Genomic DNA, 27530 nt, shown 5'->3' on the forward strand with positions numbered 1-27530 from the left:
CTGTCTCTCCCTCAGCAAATCCTGCAGACCAAAGTCACGCAGGGCCTGTGCATCTCCCCAGCTTGTGGCAGAAAGAAGCCAACGAAGGTAACCTTTGACCCACAGGCATCCCATTTTATAAATGAGGATACTGAGACTCAAAGGCGTTGAGGAATGTGTCTGACCTCATATGCAGCAGTGGTGCCCTGATAGAAACCTGGAATTTCAGCTCTGAAGTCCAAGCTGCCTTTACATGTGATAAGACCCCAACACAGCTTAAAGATTATGCTGGATTCCCTCTCACAGCCCTAATACAAGGTAATTCGTAGATGAACACTTTCTAGGACCGGCAGAGAATTGGGCCTTTCCTTTACTCCTGGCTCACTGTTTCTGAGGACACAAGGTCTTCTTTCTCTGCATCTGAGACTGGACAGCACACCTGCCCAGATGAGTAAATGTTTATCTAGCTAGTGCCTAAAGCTTCCTTGGAGCAAAGTCCAAAGAGCAGGGGCTTCTACTGAGTCCCTGAGTCCCCAGACACTTAACAAAATGAAAGCTAAGTTTCAGTACAAAAGGCTTTGTAAACCTTAGCTCACCTGTTTTCAGGGGAAAAAAAAGTTTTTCTTCCTGTGGGTCTCTTCTACCATCACACAGAACACTCACAACACTCTGACACCAGATGTATTGGGCGGGGCATGTTCCCCCAACCAAGCAATCTTCTGCAACATCAGCTGGGTGTTCTAGAATTTAACTCAATCCTGACACTGTCTACCTGGAGTTAGCATCAGATCCCAGGGCTTAAGGACTCGGTCCCACAAGACTGCCCCCAGCCCCAGACACCAACAGCAAGTCTAGGTTGTCACCTGGGCTTCTAACCAATTGGCGATAAATCTGAGGTTCCTATGACCTCATCCTTGGATCCAATTAATTTGCTAGAGCAGCTTACAGAACTTAGGAAAACAGTTACTTACATTTACCAGTTTATTATAGGATTGATAAACGATATAGATGAACAGCCAGCTGAAGAGATACATGGGGTGAGGTCTGAGAGGGTCCCAAGCACAGGAGCTTCTGTCACCATGGAGTTGGGGGTGCATTGCCCTCCTGGTACATGGATGTGTTCACCCACCTGGAAGGTCTCTGAACCCCATACTTCTGGGATTTTTATGGAGGCTTCATCACGTAGGCATGATCAATTATTAACTCCATTTCCAGCCCTTCTCCCCACTCTAGAGAAGTGGAGCTGGGGCTGAAAATCCCCAGCTTCTAATCATGGCTTCGTCTTTCTGGTGACCAGCCCCCATCCAGGAGCCCATCCGGAGTGGCTTCAATAGAACAAAAGATACTCCTAGTACTCTTATCCCTTAGGAAGTTACAAGGCTTTTAGGAGCTCTGTGCCAGGAAAAATGAGCGAGGGCATGGGGTTGGGGGGAAGACACAGACCAACATATATTTTTTCTATTATCTCACATCACCTAATCTCCTTCAAACCCTAGGAGGTATGTATAATTATTTTCATCCCCCTTTCACAGCTAAGGAAACTGAGAAGTCAAGTAACGAATTCAAAGTCACCGAGTTAGTAAGTGGTGCAGAGCTAGGTTTTGGACCCAGGCAGTCTCACGTTGGTGGCCAAGCTTTGAACCACTCCTCAGCTTCCCCTCTACTGCTGTGGAATGGAGAAGGTAGTGGGTTTTGTTCAGCTGAATGTCACGTTGCTAAGGCTCCCAGCACACGGCCAGCTGTGGGACTAGCCACCTCATTCTTCCACGACCTCAGCATAGCAAAGCTATGAGTCACCACCCTCACTCCGCTAAGCATTAACTCCTCCACTTGAGTGGGCTCCCATCGCCCAACTGGCTTCCCTTTCTAAACTTCGGCAGGACTTGACTCATCAGCTCATGCCTGGACCTATCCTGACTCTGACTGTGGTCTTTCTATGCAGCCTCCAGAGCCCCTCACTGGATCAGATTCTGATGTCACCTAGAAGTGGTCCTGATTTCCCCTCTCACACTTCCATATTGACCCCGCTCACTCTTCCCCTCGTCTGACAGAAACCTCTCAATCTTCCTCTCTGGTACAGTACCAGAAAGTGTGGGAGAAAAAGAGAAGCCCTGCAAAGGATGTTGAAATCGATGGAACTGGTCAAAATGGTTTCTATCCACAATGGTAGCTGCTCCCTCTAAATAACGATCTATAGGTGCCAGGCTGTGCATTCTACTGCGGTGACTCTTAAATCCTTACAATAAACCTTCAAGGTAAACATTCTCATCCTCATTTTATAGACAAGGTGGTTAACTGAGAAAAGCTGGTTAACTTGTCCAAGATCACACAGCTGATAAGGAAACAGAGCCAGAATCTGTACCTACGTCTCCCTGGCTCCAAAACCTGAGTGTGTGTTTGCTACCACACCAATGCCTCACTTGAAGCTGTCAGAAACGTTGAATAAAGAAGAAGCATAGGGACTTCCCTGGTGGCACAGTGGTTAAGAATCTGCCTGCCAGTGCAGGGGACACAGGTTCGAGCCCTGGTCCGGGAAGATCCCACATGCCGTGGAGCAACTAAGCCCGTGTGCCACAACTACCGAGCCCACATGCCACAACTACTGAAGCCCGCGCACCTAGAGCCTGTGCTCCGCGACGAGAAGCCACCTCAATGAGAAGCCTGTGCGCCGCAACAAAGAGTAGCCCCGGCTCGCCGCAACTAGAGAAAGCCCGCGCGCAGCAACCAAGACCCAACGCAGCCAAAAATAAATAAAAATAAATAAATAAGTTTATTAAAAAAAAAAGAAGAAGAAGATGCATAGATACGATGTGTGTGATGGTCTTGGCATCCTGGGCAGTGGCCATAGGAAAAGTCCAAGGTCAGGTTTCAAGGTATCCTGAAAGTGTCTAAGACTGCATGCTCCAAGACATAAAATATTACATCTGGGAGTTCTTCTGGAGAGAGAGTTTATTGCTGTCATCAGATTCAAATGAGTTAGGGACCTTGACAAAGGTTAGGAATTCCTGCCTTTGACAAGCATGAAAGGGCACCATTAATGTCCCTGCAGCTCACCACCACCCTTGCTGCCATAACCAGGGCTTGGGGTGGGGGAAGTGGGAGAATAGGGTGGAGAACTGAGTCAGGAAGGAGTGAATCTGGACCCTGAGATCATGGCAGGCATTCAAGAGAGAAGATGGGCAACTGTATGAGGTCCCAGCAAGTAGGTAAAGCAAGGAGAAGGCAGCAAATAATTTATAGAAATTGGATACAAGGCTTAGAACTGGGAGCAAGGTTTTGAAGCAAAATTCCAGTCTCCTCTAAGTCCCTAAGATTCTAGGCAGGGAGCTAAGGCAGGAATAAGGGTTCCAGGGAAGCTGCCAAAGAGTCAGCACTTGCCCACTTGAATTGAGTCCCAAGCCTGGTTACTGACCTGGGAATCAGAGTGTGGGAAGGCACAGCTGCAAGGCTATCTTGATGCTGAGCCTGGTACCACTGACCCTCCTCCCCCAGTGGAGATGGTTCCAGAGTCAGCAGCTGAAGAGTGTGGAAAAGGTCACTTGTTCATTCATTCTCAAACATTTATTAAGCACTTACTATGTTCTAGTAACTGGAGAAACAAAAGAGTGTAAGATAGTCCCTGGTCTCAAAATGTTCCATCAATGTAGTTTATGGGCTATTGAATAGAGGAACCAAACAAATCTTTCTGCATGTTTTCACCAAGTACAAAAAGCCCCATCATGCTCTTTCTTGCTTTATTCTTATCTTGGAGTTCCCTATCATAAGAGGGGGAATAATGAGAGTGATAACTGGCCAGGTCAGGCCAAGGGACCTGGTAGCTCAGCCCACGGAAATGATCCGCTAAGTGAGTTCTTCCACGACATTAATCAACTTCCTGATTCCTCCATCCAACAAATATTTCTGAAATATCAGTTGCCAAGCACCGAAACGGTCACTGTGGGGTCCCGCTCTCGAGGAGGTAGATATGGCCACAGGTAACTGATATGGAAAGAAGGCTTCAGAGGGGTACAGATGAAAATGCAAATTCAGAGGAAGGGGAGGTGACTTCAGCCTGTGGGAACCAGAGGCCTCACAGAGGAAGCAGAGGCTGAGCAGGGGATAGAAGGAACTGAAAACGTGGCGTTGGGAAGAAAAGGTCACTCTAGATGAAGGCAACAGCATGGTGGGTCAGCCATGGACGAAGAGACAACAGGTTATGTCTGGGGACACTGCACAGCCCAATGGGCTGGAACCACAGTATGTGTAAGGAAGTCAAGGCAACCAGGCTGTGTGGGAAGGTTATGGTCACACGACGAAGCCCTGAATGCCAGGCAAAGCTTCACTTGGCTGATACATGCCACTTAGGAAGGAGGATGTTAGAAACTGGACTTTATAACTTCAAGAATTCATTATCCAACGAAAAACACCAAGTTGCTCAACAAATCTTCCAAGACATGTTCCTGAACACATGATTCAGTTGTGTGTTGAGAACAAAGCAGAGGGGTTGAGTCCCAGCAGATGCCACTGATAGACCACAGATGGGGTGGGACTATGCACGTGGAACTTCATGCCCCACCCAGTACTTGTGCATAATGCTGATGCTAATGGCGCTGCCCTATAGGGGCGCACCCTCCCAGCCAGGCATGTGCTAAATCCTCCACATACATCATTTCATTTAATCCTTCTAGCAAGCTTGCAAAGTAGGCACTGTTATTATCCCCAATTTGCAAGTGGGCAAAGCAATCCCAGAATGGTGAGATAACTTGCCCAAGATCACGGAGCTAGGAAGAAAACCTCTAACTCAGGACTAGTCTGACTCTACCCTCCTATCTCTCTAGTTAATAAGGAAAAATTAAGAAGTTGGCATTAGCTCCTACCTTTCTGGAGAAACCCAGCCCAACCCCTTCCAAGAAGGAGGCTCTGATTTTTTAATCAAAATGTGTACACATCAAGGCTTCCCTGGTGGCACAGTGGTTAAGAATCCACCTGCCAATGAAGGGGACGGGGGTTCGAGCCCTGGTCCGGGAAGACCCCAGGTGCCACGGAGCAACTAAGCCTGTGCACCACAACCACTGAGCCCGTGTGCCACAACTACTGAAGCCCGCACGCCTAGAGCCCGTGGTCCCCAAGAGAAGCCACCACAATGAGAAGCCCGCGCACCGCAACAAAGAGTAGCCCCTGCTCAACGCAACTAGAGAAAGCCCGCGTGCAGCAAGGAAGACCCAACGCAGCCAAAAATAAATTAATTAATTTTTTAAAAATGTGCACACATTACATTTTATTGCCTTTTCTCACATGTCAGCCAAAAAAAGTACATAAATTCCTGTCTTATCAGCAGCCACAACGTCACACATTTATTCAATTATTCCACATCTTTTTTTTAAAAAGGCCTCAGTTGCAGGCACTAAACATCAGATTAAATTACAGGAAACTCTTTCCCCTTCTCCACATCCCCTACCTCCCCCTGTTCCCACCTCTAATGTTATGAAGAGAACTGTTTCTGCCTACGGTAAGGAATTAAATACTTTCAACCCAGAACATAACAATTGATTCAAATGCAGAATACACTCTGGACCATGATTCAAGGCATTCTTTGAGACATTTCCTGTTTTTTGATTAGCTACACTTGCTTCCCTCTCAGTTCTGTGAAGGTCACCATTGCAGTAATTAACTCCCATGCCAACCTCCCAATAACATTTCCCAAGAACTGAACAAGCACTCCTTGCCAAGCCACCATGCCCTCTTGCACGGAACCATTTCCTTTGCTATTCACCTACAGTGTGAACTCTTATTGAAATGGCAAGAGAGACACCATGACTCCTAAGACCAGATTGGTACATCCGTGCTGAGAGGACCAGGGTGACTGTTAATCGTATGTCAACTTGGCTAGTCTATGGTGCCAGTTGTTTGGTCCAACACTAGTCTAGATGTTGCTGCGAAGGTATTTTATAGATGTGATTAACCCTTGCAATCAACTGTCTTTAAGTAAAGCAGATTACTCTCTTTAAGGTGGGTGGGCCTCAAGCAAACAGCTGAAGGCCTTAAGAGGAAAAACTGAGGTTTCCTAGAGAAGAAAGAATTCTGCCTCAAGACTGTATCAGAAGATCCTGCCCAAGTTTCCAGCCTGCTTGCCTGCCCTTTAGATTTCAGTCTCAAGACTACATCAACTCTTACCTGAATTTCCAGCCTACTCGTCTGCTGTTGGGCTGCACCCCGCAGGCCTACAAGGCCTGTGCTTACCCAGCTTCAAAACCAAGGAAAGAGCCCAGAGTCAGCAACAGAGACATCAACGGTTTAATGGCGGGGGGGAGCTTACACGTCTGAAGCAGGGTCCTGGAGGGACACCCCACCATGTGCTGCAGACGGCAGGCAGGATGTGGTGGCAGTCTTCAGTCCCGGGAAGAAGGGGAGGCTACCACTTATAGGGGAATTGATGTCAGATGCGCTCATTAGTTACCAGGGAAACCAGCGGAGGGGCACGTCCTTCACGGCCCCTTTGATAAGAACAATCACCAGCTGGGGCCTGGGGCAAGTAAGTAGGAAGGTGAGTCAGGTGAGTAAGATACAGGTAAAGCAGGCACTGGTCGAGCAGAGAACAAGAGAACAGCCATCTTGAGTGGCCTGACCATATGCCTGCCCCAGAAATTTCAGTCTTGCCAGCCCCTACAATTGCATGAGCCCTCTCCCCCTCTCTGTCTCTGTCCCTCTCTCGCTGTCTCTGTCTCTCTCCTTTTATATGTACATATATACTATTGGTTCCAGAGAAACGGAACCAACTGGTAATACCAGGTGCCCATGGAAGCAATAACATCTACGACGGTAACACATTTTACATACTTCCAAATACATACACACCATCTCACTGATCCTAACAATCCTGCAAGGAGAAGACAGGTATTGGTCCAGCTCTTCTCATTGGGCTTTCAAATCAGGGAACTCTCCATTTCTCTGAGCTGTTACCTCAGGGAGACATAAGGCTCAACCACCAAGCTCAGAGCCCCTCTTGTGTGAACTGGTGAATTTAGACTAGATGATCTCTAAGTTTTCCTCCAGGTCCAATATGAAGTGCCCCCAAGTCCTGACTGGTGAGATGGCTGCGTCTTACTGAGATGGCCCCAGGAGAAATGGGGGTGCTACTTACAAAGCTTTCTTAAGTAACTCAGCTCTTTGGTACGCAAGGTAGATCAGCCATGCATCTAAACTTGACCTCCCATTCAGAAATACTTCTGCATCTTCTCTGGGTCCTGGATTATGCCCCCTTTGTTTTGAGAAACATTCACAGACATACACAAAGGCATCCACTATTTGGCTTAAAATTTCAGAGCCCCCTGAAGCCCTTCCACACATGGCTAACAGTTATTAACTGCTCTGACCTAGTCACTGTTCCCAGCGCCTCCCATGACTGTCTCATTTAATCTTCACACCAACCCTAAGAGGTAAGTCCTATTATGATCATCTCCAGTTACAGAGGAAGAAACCAAGACACAGAGAGGGTAAGCAACTTATCAGAAGTCACACAGCAAGTGAGTGGTAGAGCAAGGATTCAAACTCTAGAAGATACAGACACAGAGCAATTTCCAAAATTGGAGGATTAAGACCAGAGAGTGACTCCTTAAAGGCTGGAACTGCATTATTAACATTGTTATCCCCCCCCCACCCCCGAGTCATTTCTCCATGATTTGAATGAAATGGACTTGATAAGCTCATATAAGTATTATGACTAAAGTTGCTTTAATGATTAAGAAAATGAATACAAAGTGCTCAGCACAGGGCCCAGCACATCGTAAGCACTAAACCAGCAGGAGCTAGTACATCAGTATTATTTCCTCTTACGGCACCTGAGCAGCACCCATTGTGGACTCCAGGAGGTTTCCCAGGCTGTGGAGCCCTCTCTGGAGGGCAGGGCCCCAGTGACTAAAGGAAGTGCCCAGGGGCCTGGGCACAGCCCTGGTGGAGCAAGTCTGCCACGTGGCCCCAATCCAGGCCTCTGACGCTCGCCAGACGCAGCTGGCATGTGGGTAGTGCCTGCTCCTCCCTGGCAGTGAGCCTGGCAGCCACCAGCGTCTGGAAGAACGTCCACAAGAACCGGGAGGCAGGGACGGCTCCAGGAAGGGCTAGCAGGAGACTACTCCGCCCTCAGGTGTTAGAGAGGCTCGGGGGAGCACGAAGACAGGTGGCCCATCCAGGTCAACCTGGCTGAAGGAGTATCTCTATTTGCTTCCCAACCGGCTGCACTAATGCTCCAGGAGATGTTGCCAAACCGGTTCTGGGAGAAAGGCATTTAGGCCAAACAGCAACTGTGATACAAAGCGAGGCTGTTTTGTAAACTTCTGAAACAGTCACTGACGTTGCTGATTAAAGGAACGCCCAGACGAAAAGGCAGGCTGGGTTACTGCTCAGCTTTCTGTTCCCAGTGCCCCAGTGGCCTCTGGAGCCGCCCCCTTCAGGCACACACACTCTTGAATCAAAACCAAATCCTCAGGGGCGCTGCGGTGAAGCCCAGTCAATCTGAACAACCCATACAGCATCTACTTCCTAAAAGCTGACCCTGGGGTGCGGTCACGTTCCAGCCCTGCCAACTGCCTGGGCTGCGGGTGAAGGGAGCCCAAGTGGGCCAGGCACCTGGATCGGCTCTCTCGGTGGAGAACTGAATACGAGCATCCACTCTGTGCCAGACACTTTAAACACATTCACGTCGAATCCTTACGCGGGAGTGTTGGGCTGCACCCCGCAGGCCTACGAGGCCCGTGCTTGCCCAGCTTCAAGACCAAAGAAAGAGCCCGGAGTCAGCAACAGAGACATCAGTGGTTTAACGGAGTGGGGGAGCTTACACGTCTGAAGCAAGGTCCTGGAGCGACACCCCACCATGTGCAGCGAACGATAGGCAGGACGCGGCAGCACTCTTCACTCCCGGGGAGGGAGTCCCGTGTGGTGGAGGAGAGATTACCAGTTATAGGGAATTGACATCAGGTGGGCTCATTAGTTACCAGGGAAACCAGCAGAGGGGCACGTCCCTCACGGCCCCTTTGATAAGAACAGTCACCAGCTGGGGCCTGGGGCAAGTACCTAGGAAGGTGAGTCAGGTGAGTAAGATACAGGAGAAGCAGGCATTGGTCCGGCAGGGGATGTACAGAGAGCAAGAGAACAGCCATCTTGAGTGGCCTGACCACACACTTGGGGGTGGCTCTGGGTTTGTGAAAACCAGGGGTGGCCTGTTTGTATTGTACCTGTGGTATCTGGTGGCAGTGCCCCTCTACATACCTGATCCCAGGGATATCTCGGAAGAGAGGCGGACCAAGATTGTAAGGGTTATACAGGGTATGTAGGGGTGGAGTATATACGGTCAGGCCACTCAAGATGGCTGTCCTCCTGTTCTCTGTACATCCCCTGCCCGACCAGTGCCTGCTTCTCCTGTATCTTACTCACCTGACTCACCTTCCTAGTACTTGCCCCAGGCCCCAGCTGGTGATTATCCATATCAAAGGGGCCGGGAGGGGCGTGCCCTTCTGCTGGCTGGCCTGGTGGTAACTAATGAGCCCACCTGATGTCAGTTCCCCTATAATTGGTAATCTCCCCGCCCTGCCCCCCGCCCCCAGTGAAGACTGCCACCATGTCCTGCCCACCATCCACCACACATGGTGGGGTGTCGCTCTAGGATCTTGCTTCAGACGTGTAAGCTCCCCACTCCATTAAACCACTGATGTCTCTGTTGCTGACTCCGGGCTCTTTCTTTGGTCTTGAAGCTGGGCAAGCACAGTCCTTGTAGGCCTGCAGGGTGCAGCCCGACAGGGAGGTACTAATATCCCCATTTTGCAGATGAGGAAACTGAGGTTCAGGGATGTTAACTGACTTGCCCAAGATCACAGAGCTACTAATTGGCAGAGCTGAGCTTCAGCCCCATGCCTGCCTCATTTCCAAACCTGTGCTCTTCACCAGCACCTCAGGCTGAGGGTGCCGGGCAACCTGCTACATTCTCACCACTTACCAGCTGGGTGACCTTGGGCACTGACTCCAACTCTCCATACCTAGATTTCATCATTAATAAACATGGCAACCTAATGCCCAGGAGTAATAGGTACCAAATTTGGGGCTCACGCCAGGCACTCTTCAAAGGGCTTCGTATGTTAGCTGTTGCTATTATTATCCTTATTTAAGCCCAATAGCACAATAAAATTAAGTAGTTTGTCCAGGCTCACCTGCTAGTAAGAAACAAAGCCAGAATCTCGATGCAGGTGTTCTGGCTCCTAAGACTCAACCTCTGGTGACTCTGGCTAACATGTTTCTGAGACATAATTGGCTAGAGACTGAATTAAGGCTGGTGCTCTGCAGATTCACTTCAGACCCTGCTTGAGGAGATGACCTCCTATTGTTTCAAGAGGGCCCCTCAAGGCCTCACTGTTCTGGAAAAGGGGATGAAAAAGGTCACCTCGTAGGGTTGCATTGAGGATCAAAGGAGAGAGCGTGAAAGTGCCAGGACACAAGGGACATGCCTCTGTGTAGGACTCACATCAGAATCATAAACGGCCTCCATCAGACAACATGAAGAGGATCCAGTTCCTCTGCCCTCCCTGACTCCAAGAGATCGTATCAAGAGAAAATAGTCACAGAAAAGAACTTTGAAAATAAGCACAAAGCACTGAGTCAAAAGCTTGATAACTCCATCCTAACCCTCCTAGGCAACAATCTTAGCTGAATTATGACTCTCAGCCTCAGATCTTGGTATCCCATAATTAATCGTCTCTTTTAACGGGATTTTTGCCATTCCCAGCAGTTTTGAGATCCACTGCACTCAGCCCTCCTTCCTATGCTGAGAAGAGCTTTGGCCTCGGGGCTCTTGAGCTGAGCTGGGCTGGTCAGTTGCTGCAGGTATGAGGGAGAACTGGAGATCGGGAGTGTCTGTGGATGGCGGCTTGTTAGTGGGAGAGGATGGAGGGTAGACTTAATGCAAGAGAGATGCCAAGCACTGGGAAAGCCAGACACGCACGACGCAGTGGGAAAGTGCATGAGACAAAGAGTCTTGGTCTGGGGTTCGAGTCCTTGCCTCTTCCTGGTCACCCAGCTTTGGCCACTCTTGTCCTCTCTGAGACCCAAGGTGCTCATTTGTGAAATGAGTATAAACAATACATGTCCTGGACACCTGCTAGAGTTGTTGTGAAGAACAAACACAATCAAGCCCAGGAAAGGGCTTTCTGCCCTGTAAGTGCCCTGGGAAGAAGCTCCTTCCTCAGGCCATGTCACACATGGGAGGCCACTATAATGTGTCCAGCATACTGGGACAAACTGGAGGGCATCTGGAGCCCCACACAAGACCCCTGAAGCCAGAGGTGTCTGGCTCCAAGGCACCACAGCCCCAGGCCCTGGCACTGGTCTGATCAGATGCCTTCAGGGCTGAATTTGGCCAGGGAAACAGAGCCTGGATTGTCAGGTTTAGGGAGCTAAGCCCTGAGCCCAGGTGCACTAATTACCCCAGGGTGAGTCAAATGCAGCCTCACCACACAGAGGTGGGTGTTACAGCCTCAGGGTGGGCCTGTGTATCCCAGCTCCACCTGGAACCTAGTGTGGGGTCTTGAACAAGGCAACTCACTGTCCCCAAGACGTGGTCTCTTCAGCTGTAAAATGAGGGACTTCACTTTTTTGGTGAGAAATAAATGAATGCATATATGTGAAGCTTTAGTGCAATACTTCATAGCTAGAAAGTGCTCGTCATCAATATAATCTGCAAAATTTATGCCTCCTTTCCAGGAGTTTAAACTCATTTAACTCTGCATTCACTGAACTCTCGCTGGATCTACAGCTAGACTACAAGCTGCATGCAGGCAGTGGCCAAGTCTGGCTTGTTTCCCATCCAGCCTGCAGTGCTGAGCCCAAGGCCTGGCAAAGTACACGCTCGACCAAGATTTGTTAAATGAGTTTATGCCTGAGAGGAGCAGTAGGAAGAAACAGCAGCAAAAAAGAGGATGGAAAGAGACAGGGACTGCCCAGGCAGTGAATTCCAACAATGAGGAGAGGTAAGCAAAAAGAATGGGGTTTTTTTTCCCTGTCTTTTTTTAAATAATGAAAGAGGGATAAGGGAAGGGATTATTTTTTTAATTGATAAGTTATGCTATTGGGATGAAAAGATGATAAAAGTAATAAACCAGAAAACTAAGGTAAGGGGAAGTGGAAACTCACCTTGCCATTCAAATATTAGGATCTTAATACTTTACATGTAATAAGTAAGAGTTGTAGTCTCCACTAATAAAATGGCTCCCACTTGACTCTCCAGGAACTGATTCACTGCTAAGCTATGTCAGCTCTGAGCTTCAGAGTCACGGCATGTCCTAAAGGCTTTCATGCCCTGGGGAAACTCACCCCAGGAGGGCTGGGTTTTGTTTTTTCTTCTTCTTTTTTTAAAGTTCTTTTGTTCTTGGTACAAGGTCTTCCTCTTTCAGACTGGGGCCAGATGCCCCTACCACACAGAACAATTCAATCAGTTCAGAGCGGGGAGGAAGGGATCATAATTTGACTTGGTTGTTTTAGGCACATTTTTTTTTTTTTTCTCTGTAACCATGATGACCTCCAGGAAAACACAGGGAGGCTCTGGAATCAAGAGTCCAGAGATGAATCCTGACCTGTCTCTGTCTCAGTTTCCTCATGGGTAAAGCCAGACTTCAAGAGGTGAGGTGGGAATAAACATCTATTTTTAGTCCACGTACCTTAAAGACATCATCTCATTTGACTTTTACAATCTTCATGGGTAGGCCTTATAAGCACTTCACAGCTAGGAAAACTGAGATTCAGAGAGGTTTCTTGTCATTAATTAGACCAAAGCCCTAATGTCAAGGTCAGAGGTAGGCTAGGGCTCCCCTGCCTTCCAGCTTCCTTCGAGATGCAGCTTAATGGATCCCAAACAGCATGTGGAAATCCTGAAGTCCTAAATACTCAAGATCAGTTTTGTAGTTTGTGGTCACAGGGATCTGGTCTCATTTGGTCCTACGTGGTCCCCCTGGCCTCTGAGATCCTAAACTGAATGACTGAAGGGAGGAGCCAGAATCATTCATTCAACATTATTTATTGGTCATCTACTATTTGCCAGGCACTGAGCTAGGTGCTGGAGAAAGAGACATGGTCCCTGCCCTCATGAAGCTTCCAGTCTGATTGAGGAGGCACACAGAAATCAAATAAGCCAGCAAATACATAACTACATGTTCCAATAGATGCCACAAAGGAGTATAGGATGTTAGGGGACAGAACTACAGGGCACCTGATCTAGGGCTACTTTGATCTCCCAGGATGTGCTGCTGGGAGAAGCAGGGTGACCTCTGGTTCCAGCCTTGGCCTGGAGAGCCCAGGCCAACCAGAAGACCTGGTACTGCAGGGAACCAAGGCTATTTCCCACTTGCCTTCTGCTCTGCTATGACTCTCAGCACAACCGTGGCTGCACAGACCTCACAAGGCCAGGGCCCCACTGGTCAAGAGGCCACCAGGCTCTCAAGCCTGCTGCTGGGCCCCTGCCAGGCAGGCTTCCGGTCACAGGAGGGCTGCTTCATTGCTGGCCTCTGAGGCTGCAGAATCACTGCAGGGATTCTCACTCTGAGTTAATGAGGCAAATGTGAGCCGAAAATCCAGGTCAACAGAGAGTTGCTAAGAATCTACCGTTCATACCCCTTAGGATGACTATTATCCCCAAACAAACAAACAAACAAAAACCACAGAAAAAAACAAGTGGTGGTGAAGATGTGGAGAAATTGGAACCCTTTTGCACTGCTGGTGGGAATGTAAAATAGTGCAGTCACGATGGAAAACAGTATGGTGGTATCTCAAAAAATTAAACATAGACTTACCAAATGATCCAGCAATTCTGCGTCTAGGTATAAACCTCAAAGAACTGAAAGCTGAGACTCAAACAATATTTGTACGCCCATGTTCACAGCATGATTCACAATAGCTAAAAAGTGGAAGCAACTCAAGTCCATCAGTGGACGAATGTATAAACAAAATGTGGCATAGACATACTATGGAATATTATTTAGCCTTACAAAAGGAAGGGAATTCTGACACATGCCACAACATGGATAAAACCTGAAGACATTCTGCCAAGTGAAATAAGCCTGTCACAAAAGGACCAATATTGCATGATTCCACTTATACCAGGTACCTAAGAGTAATCAGAGAGAAAGAAAGTAGAACTGTACATTTAAAAATGATTGAAGAGGTAAATTTTATGCTATGTACATTAGAGCACCATTAAAAAAAAAAAAAAGAACCTGCTATATGCCTAGCTGAGAGGCTATCATGTGCTCTCACAGATGAATCAGACATGGGCTCTGCCTTCAAGCTGCCTGTGCGCCACAGCGGAAGGGCATCCCATTTATTCATGTAAGCCTAGGCCACCCCTCAGGTGTCCCCCAGGGTTCTGTATGTACCCCCAGCAGTGGGGAAGGAGTCAGGCATAAAAGGGGGAGGAAAGGAGCATTTGCCATATAACTACTACGTGCCAGGCACTGTGATAGTGTTTTATCACCGTTGATCCTTAAGAGTACCCTTGTGAGGTCCGTGTAATTCTCCCCATTTTATAGGCAAGGAAAGAAAAGCTCAGAAACATAGTTGCCCCAAAGGTTTAGCTCCTAGTGATACAGTCAGGAGTGAAACTCTGCTCAGTCCAAAGTTCAGCCCCTTTCACGTAATGTGTTGATTACAAAGAAAGGGGGCTCCTTAAAGGAGGGGCGGGGGTGGGGTCAGATTACAGCTTAAAGATGGGAAGAAGCAGGTCTAATCCCCAGACGAGGGAGATAAACTGGATGGTTCATGTTCTCGGCCCTCAGAAGCTTACTTTGTGTAGGATCCACCTTGTCTGTCCGGGGATTCTGTATTCCTTGTCACAGCTGATTGGACCAGGGGTGAGACCAAAACTGAACCAGTTGGAGTCTTGGTCTCAAGCATCTCAATTAAGAGACACGGATGCTGTAGCAGATGTGGAGTCAGGACCAAGTCATCTCCGTGGTAACCCAGAGCCCCATGCAAGCTGCTAACTGCAAGGGAGCAGCGGTAAGAGTCCCCACTAAGGCAGCCAATGTGCAGAGAGGAGACAGATGCAGTGCAGGGAAGGGTGGAGGCCTGAGGCACACAGTCCCCTGGGGAGCAAGAGCAAAGGCTTCCCTGCCCGACAGGTGAGGCCCATGATTGTATTCTGGGAAATTTCTTTCTAACTTTAGGGGAAAAACTTGAGCAAACCTGAGTTCCTTGCAATTCAACAACTGCTGACATGACACTTTACCCCTCAGGTGGGACAACTGGGTTGGGAGAGAAGGACCTTATGCGAGTGAGACCACAGCTCAGCCTGGTTGAGGAAATGCTCCCCATTTGACTTTTGGGAGAATAGCAAAATGTGTCTTTGGTATCACTTTCTATTTCTGTGCCTTTCTTCTACCTCTTCCGGGGCCTCCCTCTCCAGTCTCAGGTAGCTAATGCCCTCAGGCCGGCCTCTGGCAGAGACACCCCACCCAGCCCTGCAGGCATGCACAGGCTAAACACTCCCTAACCCTAACCCTCATGTCCTATTTTACAGAAGAGAGTGAGGAAGGATGGCCCAACTGGCCTGCCCAGCAAGGTTTTCTTATTCATTTAATTCGATTGGGCTGCTTCCTTAGTATCTTTCACATTAGCTCCTGCCTTCTCATTCTAGCCCTGGAATGAGCTCCCTCTGCCCTGGAAAGCATTTGCCTCAACTAGTAAACCATCTAATTAGTCTACCTGACTAGAACTAATCTGTCCACAATGCAGCCTAGTGGCCCCCCAGTGATTTACGAGTAAAGCACAATCCCAATCACACCAGATTACTCTGTCAACCTCACCCCACAGGCCCATGGCTCCCCGGCCTTTTTTGGTGCTGTTCCAAACCTAGAATGTCTTTCTTTTCATTACTTCTGTCAAATTTCCACTCATCCTTTAAGACCAACTCAAGGACACTTTGTCCATGGAGCTTTTCACTCTTCCATCTGCTTTTGCATTATAATTTTTGCATGTCTATTCTGGTTTGTAACTCATTCTTGTGTTCCAACCAGTTGCTTCCCTAGAAGACCAAACCATGTTATACATATTTTTTCTAGACTTGATTTCTGATATACGGTCTGGCACATTTTAGGGCTCCATAAAAGTAAACGTTATCAAATAGGGAAGGAAGTTTAGGAATTCCCGTGTGCAATTTCACATGTGTATTCATTTAATCCTCAAACACCCCTGCAAGGTAAGAGGTGTTATTAAGAACTCTGAAGCTGAAGGTTTTAATTCATTAGCTCATGAGCACTTAGGAAGTAAGAGGTGAGAATTGGGATCCTGTTCCTAGGGCTCCCTGACTCCAAAGCCCAGGGCTCAATAGGCTTTGTATCCTAATGCCTAAGGCCAAGTTAGCTGATAAGGCTTAAGGTGTCAGATGTCTAAGCAGCTGTTTCTGAGTGAAAACTCTGCTCAGACCCACTCAAAGCACACCCCTATTCAACAGAACAGCTGTCCAATAGAAATTACAAAGTAGGTAAGGTCACCGCTGCCATATCACAGCAGATGCATTATGCCTTACAGACCACTGAACGCTTCATGTATGAATTTTCAACATAAAACTGGCAGCTTCACATTTTTCTTGCCAGGATCAAGAAAGCAAAAAGTAGCACGACACCGATTTGCCCCTGGGTAGCAGGTGTTAGGCACTCAGCGTTAGAAATGTGTGAAGTGGCCCTTTGCCAAGCCTCATCCACAAAGCACCTGAGAGAATATTAAGCGTAATTCTTCCTGAAAGAAGGGAGCATGGCGGACTTCTGATGGTGGCTTTCAGGACCAAGAATCAATGACTTTATTGCACTAAGATGTCTCAAATCTCTTGCCAGGGCATTGTTTCTAGGGTCAACCTTTAAAAGGTATATTCAACATCAGTGCCACAACTAGTGAAGCCCACATGCCTAGAGCCCGTGCTCCGCAACAAGAGAAGCCATCGCAATGAGAAGCCCACGCACCACAACGAAGAGTAGCCCCCGCTCTCCGCAAGTAGAGAAAGCCCGCACACAGCAACGAAGACCCAATGCAGCCAAAAATTAATTAATTAATTAATTAAAACAAAACAAAACAAACAAAAAACAAAGTCTTCACGTTGATAGAGGCCTCAGAAGTCTGTCTAATCTAATCTCAGCTAGATTCAGTCTCACAACCTGGCTGTCTGCGTGAAACTCAAGGGAAAATGGCCACCTCTGGCTGGCAGGCACTCTGATCTTAAGATTCAGAGCCGGCTCTCGGAACCTGGTGAACCCAAAGAACGTGAAAAATCAAGTGGGTTTTGTGGTTTCCATAATCTCCTTCTGCACTGCTAAGTATCTATGACATCCACACCACAGGGACTTCAGTAACCCCCAAATCCTCCTGGTTCATACTAGGTCCTAAGAAGTTCAGTCTCAGAAGGGGACTGCACACGAGAGACTGAGGTCAACTCTACACCAGTTGGTTGTCAGTACAGCACATTCCCAACTACAGTCTAACAGGGGGCCTCACTGTCTATACAGGTATCACCATTAACACTCCCATCGCTTGGCCATTCTTCCCACCATCCTACAGCTTGAGAAGTGTTGCTTACTGCCTGACCTTGCTGTTTTTTGTACTCAAGAGGCAAAAGTGTACACATTTCAGTAAACTCAGGGGCTTTCTTCGGTGCTGCCTTGATCCTCTGTTAGGGCTTTTTACATCCTACTCTCCCCACTCTCCCCCACGCCACCCCGTGAAGTGCATCCAGCTTTGCTCCATTCCCACTGATGGATATATGGTGGTATCAATATCCTCAGTTCCATCAGAACTTAATGTTAGCGAATTCCCTGGTGGAGCAGTGGTTAAGAATCCGCCTGCCAATGCAGGGGACACGGGTTTGAGCCCTGGTCTGGGAAGACCCCACATGCCACGGAGCAACTAAGCCTGTGCGCCACAACTACTGAGTCTGCACTCTAGAGCCCGCGAGCCACAACTACTGACGCCTGTGTGCCTAGAGCCCGTGCTCCACAACAAAGAGAAGCCACTACAGTGAGAAGACCGCGCAACGCAATGAAGAGTAGCCCCCTCTCACCACAACTAGAGAAAAGCCCGCATGCAGCAACAAAGACACAATGCAGCCAAAAATAAAAAAACAATAAAAGAAAAAAAAGAGAACAATGTTACTTAATCTTACCCAGTGCTCAAAGTTGGAAGGCACTCCTGGAAAGGGTTTGCCATCACCAGTGTTTTAAACCATTGGAATAGATTGAAAGCAAGAAAAATGCCATATTCATTACTATAACTGCTTTAGTGCCTAAGGCAATGCCTTCCATACCTTGCTGAGAGCAGTTATTCAGTACATGGAACTGTAAAATTATAAAACCTTAAAGCTGGAAGAAATCTCAAGATCAGTTCCCATGATTCCACAGCTGAGAAATTTGAGACGTGGGTGATTAAATCTGGGTCATCGGCTATTTTGTCAATATTAGCCAGAGTTCAGATGTTCCTACTCTAAGTTGAGTTGTTTCTTCCATTGGGTTGCTTATCAGATGAATGAATGAATGAATGACTTTACTGCTCAACTGATACTATGAAAGGAGACTGGAAAACAGACTGAAGTTAAATAACCTAGCAAAAGTAATGGTTTAGATAGCCTATATTTGCCCACCTTAACTGAAGTTTTTCACTTTCAGTTGAGTGTTTATGTCCATAGCTAAGGCAGACATACTTTTAGTCATTTAAAAGTTTGACCAATGCATATACACTCCAGACAAATAACAAGTCAGATTTCAATATAGTGTTAAATTTTAATTCCATTATAACCTATATGACTTGCCCCATGACATCACCAGACTGAACCCAACATATTTTTACATGTCTTTACATGTCAATGGTGAAGGAAACAAACTTTTCATGTTATGTCTCTATTATGTAGCTGCTTCAAGAAAAAAAAAATTATAAAACCACAGTGAGATATCACCTCACACCTGTCAGAATGGCTATTATCAAAAAGGCAAGAAATAACAAGTGTTGGTGAGGATGTAAAGAAAAGGGAACCCTCATACATTGTTGGTGGGGATGTGAATAAGTGCAGCCACTATGAAAAACAGTATAGAGATTCCTCAAAAAATTAAGAATAGAACTACCATATGATTCAGCTATCCAACTTCTGGCATTTATCTAAAGAACACAAAAACACTAATTTGAAAAGATATGTGCACCCCTATGTTCATTGCAGCATTATTTACAATAGCCAAGATACGGAAATAACCTAAGTGCCCATCAATGGATGAATGGATAAAGAAGATATGGTATATATATGCAATGGAAATACTACTCCGAAACAAAAAAACCTGAAATCCTGCCATTGCGACAACATGGATAGACCTTGAGGGTATTATGCTAAATGAAATAAGTCAGATAGAGAAAGACAAATGCCATATGATTTCTCTCATATGTGGAATATAAAGAACAAACAAACAAAAAACAAATGAACAAACCAAAACGAAACAAAAACAAACCTGTAGATACAGAGAACAGAGTAGTGGTTACCAGACGGGAAAGAATGGGGAGGAAGGCAAAATGTGTAAAGGGGATCAACTGTGTGGTGAAGAATGGAAACTAAATTTTTGGTGGTGAGCATGCTGTAGTGTACACAGAAGTAGAAATAGAATGTTGTACACGTGCAACTTATGAAATGCTATAAACCAATGTTACTGCAATAAAAAATACATTTAAAACTAAAATTAAAAAGAGAAAAATATTTTTTAAAAGAATACATGCAAATGAACTCTGATATAACATGACTACATAAAAAATAAAATAAATAAATAAATTTTTAAAAAAAACAAAAAAACATGACTACATGATATTCACTAACCAGATTCTCAAACTACATTGTCCTTTAAGAATCCAACTTTTGTCCCCCAGATCTTTTTTTTTTTTTTTTTTTTTAACTAAACAATCATTTGGCAGCTTTGGGTTTCATTTCTGGCATTTTCCTGCTCATCTCAGAGGGAGAGGTTTAAGGAAAGAAACAGAGATAAAATGGACAAAAGAAAAGAGAAAGGCACAGATTACTCAGAAACCATAAGGGAGAAGTAGTCAGGTTCCTGGAGGAAGAGAGAATGCGCTGAGGCGTGGTCAGGAACCACATACCCATCAAGGCTGCCACTTTTTCTGCCCTCCCCTCTCACTCCCTCTCATTCCTCCTGCCAGGGAGCGAACTGGCAATCTTACCAATGACCTTGGACAAACAGAAAATGATAAAGCTCCTAAATTCAGCTTTAGCCACACCACTCCAGCCAAAACTAGAATCACCTACAATGGCTGGGAGTGTGCCATCACTCCAACCACTCCTGTCCCCCTCCACTGCAATCAAATGTCAGGAAAAATAACCTGTTGGAATTACAATAAGCCTTGTAAAGATGGTCTAGTCTAAACCCCCCTCACCTGTTTTGCACAAAAGAAAACTGACATCCAGAGAAATGACGTCACATGCCCAAGGTCATTGAGCAAGTCCAAACTAGATGCCCAGAACTTCAGACTTGCATTGTTCCAAGTTCATTTAAAGCAATTTAAAAGCTATGGAACAGCAACGAACAGACAAAAAAACAAAACACCCCAACTTTGGATAGATGAAGAACAATTACAAAAAGGCACAAATTAACATGAAAACAAGCCAAAATAATAACTTTAATCCACCTCCCAGAAGCCCAGTGACAATAAAAGCAGCAGGGGTCTGTTTTACAGAGTAATGATACCTGGAACAACCTAATTGTGCTTTTTCCTCCTTTACCCATTTCTCACAGGCAGAGGAAATAAAAACTGCATACAAGACTGCTGAAACTCTTAATCTGAACCAACACAGACCTTTTTGATACTTGAAATTTGGTACATCTTTCCCTCCAGGGGCTTATAGAAATCACATTATTAGAGTTAAAACATCAGGTCATTCAATGGGTCTCAAAGCCATGGGGAAAATGCCTTCCACAGAAATCCATCCTCTCCCCTGACCTGAACAGGTAACAAACTCCAGCTAAAGCCGCAGAGGATTTGATCATTCGCAGACTTTCAAAGAATGAGACCCAAGAAACTAACATTCCAAAACAGGACTGGAGAAAAAGAAGAAAACTTGTCCTTACCCTTAAAAATAACAGAAACAATAGGATCCGGTTTCCCAAATTTCGTTTTAGGGATATTGCTGGCAGATTCAACAATCACTCGAAGCATGGCTCTCAATGGGCAGAAAGCAAATTTCAGCAACGAAGTTAAGAAGACACGGGCTCTGGAGCTCGCGGCCGCGCCGCCCGGGAGAGAAGGCGGGGGAAGACTTCTCCAGCGAAGAGGGAAGGAGGAGAGGCGATGGGTGGGTCCCTGACGGATTACTGTATTTACTGAAGGTTACGTGTAAACTGATACCCAAATGCCCGAGTCTCCGCAGCGCCGCAGGCACCCACTTAAGAATTCGGGAAATGTGGGAGTGAAAAGGACAAAACCTCAGCTAAAAATAATTATGGGCAACAAATGAAACTGAAAAGGATTTGGAGCTAATAAATGTGGACAGGTCAAGAGACCACTAAGACGCTGCAGCTAAGAGCAACAAATTCGTGAAATCCAATTAATTGGATTTCTGTTACCCCTTCCATTCTTTGCTGAGCTTCATGGAGTTTTAAAACTTTACTGCGTCATTTAAAAAATTTTTTTTTACTTTTGCCATTTCTTCTCTCCTGCTGTGGAACTCACCCACGCAGCAACAAGTTATAGAACAATTTGTTTTTAATCAGTTAAAGGGTGCCCCCTATTGTATGGCAGAGAAATAAATGAGTTTATTTCAAGCAAGCCCTATCCGGAGGTGGTAATCGCGGTTTACAAAATCAGTGTCCTGGGGGCTGACCCTTTTCAGTCACAAAAGGATTCGCCATAGGACTTCTTTAAAAATCCTTACGAGGTGAGAGCTGGTGACCGAAGTTTTCCTGGTTCATCAAAAGCTGCTAGCTGTCTTTAGTGAAAATGGAGTTCTCCACTCTTTCAGGACCCAAACCCCAGCAGTGTCTTCCTTTCCTTTGTTAAAGAAAAAGATATTCGATGACACTTGTTAAAGTGGGTAAGGAAGACTTTATTCAAGGGGAGGAATCTTTCAGTGTAAGAGGGAATTTGGACTCAACTCTGAATAGGTCATGGACAAGGGGGAATTTATAGCCAGAGAGCAGGTTGGGGGTCAGTGGAGGGAAATTACCAGAAGAAAATATCAGGGGGAAAAGGGGATTCTGGCTCAACCGACCTAACAGGATTCTTACTGAACATAGGTCAGGGTGACGAGACATTACCTGGGTGATGGTGGAAAACGAGGCACCCCAAAAGGTACAGAGTGATCAGATATGGAGGGAGGGGAGTTCTGGTTAAACTGACTCAGCAAGGTTCTCGCTAAAACTAAATTTTACAAGGAAATACACAGATGGGCCTAGGGGAAAGTTCAGGAGCTTAACTAAAGTTTGGCCAAGGAAAAGGTCTTTATGGCCTAGAGGGTGTGTTAGGTGGTGTAGCCTGGTGATTAAGATCACTAGAAGAGGGCTTCCCTGGTGGCGCAGTGGTTAAGAATCCGCCTGCCAATGCAGGGGACACGGGTTCGAGCCCTGGTCCGGGAAGATCCCACCCTAGAGCCCGTGCTCCGCAACAAGAGAAGCCACCGCAGTGAGAAGCCCGCGCACCGCAACTAAGAGTAGCCCCGCTCTCCGCAACTAGAGAAAGCACGTAGTAAATTCCACACATCCACAACCAGAAGTTCATCCTTACTCATGGCATTTCATAGCATTTCCATTAATGCAAGTTGGGTTTACATCAGGATCTCATTGCGTTTCAGAAGAAAAGGCTAAAACTGAGAATGAAAAAACGTAGGACTTTCTTTTGCTTCTGAAGACCCATCTGTAAGCAAACACTTCAAGTGCATTGAAAAAGTGTGGTTTACCTGCAAGAATTCTTTTGTCTCAGTGAATTTCTCAATGGCTTATATAAAGAACCAATAAACCCAATGTCATATACATTATTGTATTTAGTGGACATGTAGACTAAATACAGTATATATTTTAGTGGAATATAGACAACATTATGTTTGTATTTTGGAGCTGGTTTTTATTTCTCCTTTTCATTGTGAAATATATTTACAGAAAAATGCATACAACATAAATGTGGCAGTTTAACGAGCAAACATCAAGGTCAAGACAGAGACCATTGCCAGCACTCCAGAAGTCCCTCACATGCCCCATCACAGCCACCTCCTTCCCCCCATCAGTAGCCATTTTCCTGATTTTTATAGTAATAATTTCTGTGCTTTTCTTTATAGTTTTTAATCCCCCAAATAGTTTGATTTGCTTGATTATGATCATATGAATTATTTTATACATTATGAACATTATATACATATATTTGTACCTATGTGTATATACATGCATACATACACATATTCACATAGTATGAATTCTTTGACATATTATGACCTTTATAGACATGGAATATAAGTGTGAATTCTTTTGTGTTTGGCTTCTTTTTTTTTCAACATTATATTGTGAGATTCATCCATATAACTCTACTTTGTTTACTCTCATTTCTCTATGGCATTCCGTTGTATGAGTGTACCACATTTTCTTAATTACTCCACTGTTCATACACATTTGGATTATTCAGAGTTTGGGGCTATTACAAACAGGGCTACTCTGAACATGCTTGTACATGTTCCCTGGTACAAATGTGCATGAGCGCATTTCGGGTCTAACCTGTGACTGGAATTGCTGGATCAAAGGGTATATGCATATTTTCAAAATTACTAGGTAATTCAAAATTGTTTTCCACGGTGATTGTACTGTTTACACTCCCACCAACAGTGTATGAGACTTCCCGTTCATACATTTGACAATGTTAGATTTTTAAATTTTGCCCATATGGTGAGTATGTAATATTTCATTGGAGTTTTAATTTGCATTTTTCAGATTACGAATGAGGTTTCATACATTTTCATATTTACATTTCCTAATTTATGACATGCCTATTCAAATATTTTGTGGATTTTTCTATTGGGTACTCTGTGTTTTTCTTACTCATTTGCAGGAGCTGTTTATGTGCTCTGAATACTAGTGCTTTGTGGGTTGTAATTTTAATATTATTGAATTTATCAATATTTCCTTTATTGGACTTCCCTGGTGGCGCAGTGGTTAAGAATCCTCCTGCCAACGCAGGGGACATGGGTTCGAGCTCTGGTCCGGGAAGATTCCACATGCCGTGGAGCAACTAACCCCGTGCGCCACAACTACTGAGCCTGCATTCTAGAGCCCGCAAGCCACAACCACTGATCCCACGAGCCACAACTACTGAAGCCCGCATGCCTAGAGCCTGTGTTCTGCAACAAGAGAAGCCACTGCAATGAGAAGCCCGCACATCGCAACGAAGAGTAGCCCCTGCTCACCGCAACTAGAGAAAGCCCGCGAGCAGCAACAAAGACCCAATGCAGCCAAAAATAAATTAATTAATTAATTTAAAAAATATTTCCTTTATGGTTAGTATATTTTTCTTTCTTTCTTTTTTTTTTGGCTGCACCACAAGGCTTGCAGGATCTTAGTTCCCCAACTAGGGATTGAACCAACCTTGGGCCATGGCAGTGAAAGCGCTGAATCCTAACCACTGGACACCAGGGAACTCCCAGGACATTTTTCACATTAAGAAATGCTTTCTACTCTGAGATTGTGAAGATACTCTTCAGCATTATATTCCAGAAGCATTTTGTTTCATCTTGCACACTAAGTTTTATACTCCACCTGTAATTGATTATGTGTCATGTATGATTAGAGGTCACGTTTCATTTTTTCCCACATGGATATTCAATTGACCCAGTACCATTATTGAAAAGTTTGTCCTTTTCCCAAACCCAGGTCATGTATCAGGTTTGTAGATGTGTGTGCGTCTGTTTCTGTGCTCTCTCTTCTGTTTCATTGTTCTATTTGCCAGTCTCTGCACCAAGACCACTGTCTTAATATAGCCTTATAAAAATTTCATAATAAGATTTTATCCTCCCATCTTGTTCTTTTTCTTCAAGTGTCTTGGCTCTTCTTGCATTTTAATAGACATATTAGGATCAGCTTACCAAGTTTCAAATATTTTAAAAATCTGTTGGAATTCTGTCTTAAATTGCATTAAATTTATAGATCAATTTTTGGGGGAACTGATGTCATTGTAAGTATTTCAATTCAAGAATAGACTATATCACTTAATCTACTTAGATTTTCTAAACATCTCTCAGTAAAATTTTATGATTTATAAAGGCCTTGAACATCGTTTTTTTTTTTTAGATATGCTGGAACTTGTTTCTTTCAGCTTTCAAATATATAAAAAACGAAAAATATAGTACAATTAACACCTCTATGCCCATTATCTAGATTTGACAACTATTAACATTTTGCCATGATCATGTTATCTATCTATCTAGATTTTTAAAAATAAAATTATTTTCAAGTAATTACAGACATGAAATTTCACCCTTAAATGCTAAAGACTGCACCTTGTAAGAGTGACATTCGCCTACAATATTACAATCACATGACCACATCTGTGTGTATTCAGATTATCTAATTATGTTAATAACAAATTATACTAAATATCATTTTTCATTTTTTGTATATTTTAAAATTAGGACCCAATCAAGATTCATGCATTGCCTTTGTGCATTTAGGTGGAGAAATCTGACCAATAAGGTAACTGACTTACAGTTCCCAGGTTCTACAGGTTTTCAGAGGCCCAATAAAATATATGAAGCCAAAAATACAATAAATTGATACAAAATACAATGAAATTAATGCACTGAGAAGTGATACCATATCATTTCTATGGTATTCTTCCCAAACATCCATAACCCCAGTCTAAAAATGAGAAAACAGGGAATTCCCTGGTGGTCCAGTGGTTAGGACTCGGTGCTTTCAGTTTGGGGGCCTGGATTCGATCCCTGGTTGAGGAACTAAGATCCCGCAAGCCGTGCAGTGTGGCTGGAAAAAAAAATGAGAAAGTAGACAAAACCAGGTTGAGAGACATTCTACAAAATACCTGATAAGTACTCTTTAAAAGTGTCAATGTCATAAAAATAAGGAAAGATTGAGAAACTGTCACAGATCGAAAGAGACAAAGGAGACATGGGAACTAAATGCAAGATTGTATCCTGGATCAGCTCCTGGAACAGAGAAAGGACGTTAGTGGAAAAACTGGAAAAATACCAAAGTCTGCACTTTAGTTAATAGTATTGTGCCTATATTAATTTCTTAGTTTTGATAGATGTACCATGAGTACGTAAGATGTTAATATGAGGGGAAGCTGAATGAAGGGCACAAGGGAACTCTGTACGCTTTGCAACTTTTCTGTAAATCTAAAATTATATCAAAATAAAATGTAAAGAAATAAAATTAAATAAATTTGTAAATACTGGCTTAGAAGTGTAAAAAAGAAGCCTTCAAAATTGAAACAATAATTATTTCATTAAAAGTGTATGGACAGGGCTTCTCTGGTGGCGCAGTGGTTAAGAATCTGCCTGTCAATTCAGGGGCCACGGGTTTGAGCCCTGGTCCGGGAAGATCCCACCTGCCGCGGAGCAACTAAGCCCGTGCGCCACAACTACTGAGCCTGTGCTCTAGAGCCTGTGAGCCACAACTACTGAGCTCACATGCTACAACTACTGAAGCCCGCGCACCGAGAGCCTGTGCTCCACAACAAGAGAAGCCACCGCAGTGAGAAGCCCGCGCACCGCAACAAAGAGTAGCCCCCGCTCGCCGCAACTAGAGAAAGCCTGAGCACAGCAACAAAGACCCAACGCGGCCAGAAATAAATTAAAAAATAATAAAAAAAAATTTTTAAAGTGTATGGGCAAAACAAAATGCCTGTTTCATTAATTGGTAAGTTTTTAGTATTCATAAAATTTTCATCTCAGTTGAAAAGAACTTGTAGTTAGATTTTCACACTATAAATGAATTTCTGAGGATGCATGATAACCACCAAGAAATCACAACCTATCATAAGTTCGTTAATCATAACCCAAATTTTCAACAATGTAATTATTAAAAATCCTTTCAAGGTTTTCACATCAAAAAAAATATATATATATATATTTTTTAAATGCAGCATAAGGTAACTTTGAGTATGTTTGATGTAATATATCCAAAAGCAGGATTCTGTTAAATTGTTAAGTAAGCCCTACAACAGGTTAACTTTCCAATTCCTAGCATTTCCTGGAGTCTTCTATTTGGCACTGATTTATATAACTTTGAATAAACACAGGCAGGAGAGAATGAGCTAACCAGTATAAGTAGAACCTAGTAAAAGGACCAGTCCTCCTCCTAACAAGCTTGCAATGGCTTTGCTGTGGAAGGAAACACTATTTTATTTATTTATTTATTTATTTGGCTGCGCTGAGTCTTAGTTGTGGCATGCGGGACCTTTTAGTTGCAGCATGCGGAATCTTTAGTTGTGGCATGCAGGGTCTTTTCTTAGTTGCGGCACGCGGGATCTTTAGTTGTGGCATGCGAACTTTTAGTTGGGGCGTGTGGGATCTAGTTCCC

General features: G+C 44.9%; 1 protein-coding gene across 4 annotated transcripts in view; it reads right to left on the bottom strand.

Annotated features, from left to right (window-relative positions):
* Positions 1–21373, bottom strand: part of MYOF (myoferlin) — a 164789-nt gene extending 143416 nt beyond the window's left edge. For all 4 annotated transcript variants that reach the window (XM_082339375.1, XM_082339373.1, XM_082339374.1 and 1 more), the window contains exon 1: positions 21087–21373. In XM_082339375.1, coding sequence (XP_082195501.1) covers positions 21087–21174 — 88 coding nt within the window. In that variant the 5' untranslated portion in view covers positions 21175–21373. The remainder of the gene's footprint in view (positions 1–21086) is intronic.
* Between the last annotated feature and the right edge of the window lie 6157 nt (positions 21374–27530).

The sequence above is a fragment of the Balaenoptera borealis genome, assembly GCF_965194805.1.
Source record: "Balaenoptera borealis genome assembly, chromosome: 10".
Taxonomy (NCBI): domain Eukaryota; kingdom Metazoa; phylum Chordata; class Mammalia; order Artiodactyla; family Balaenopteridae; genus Balaenoptera; species Balaenoptera borealis.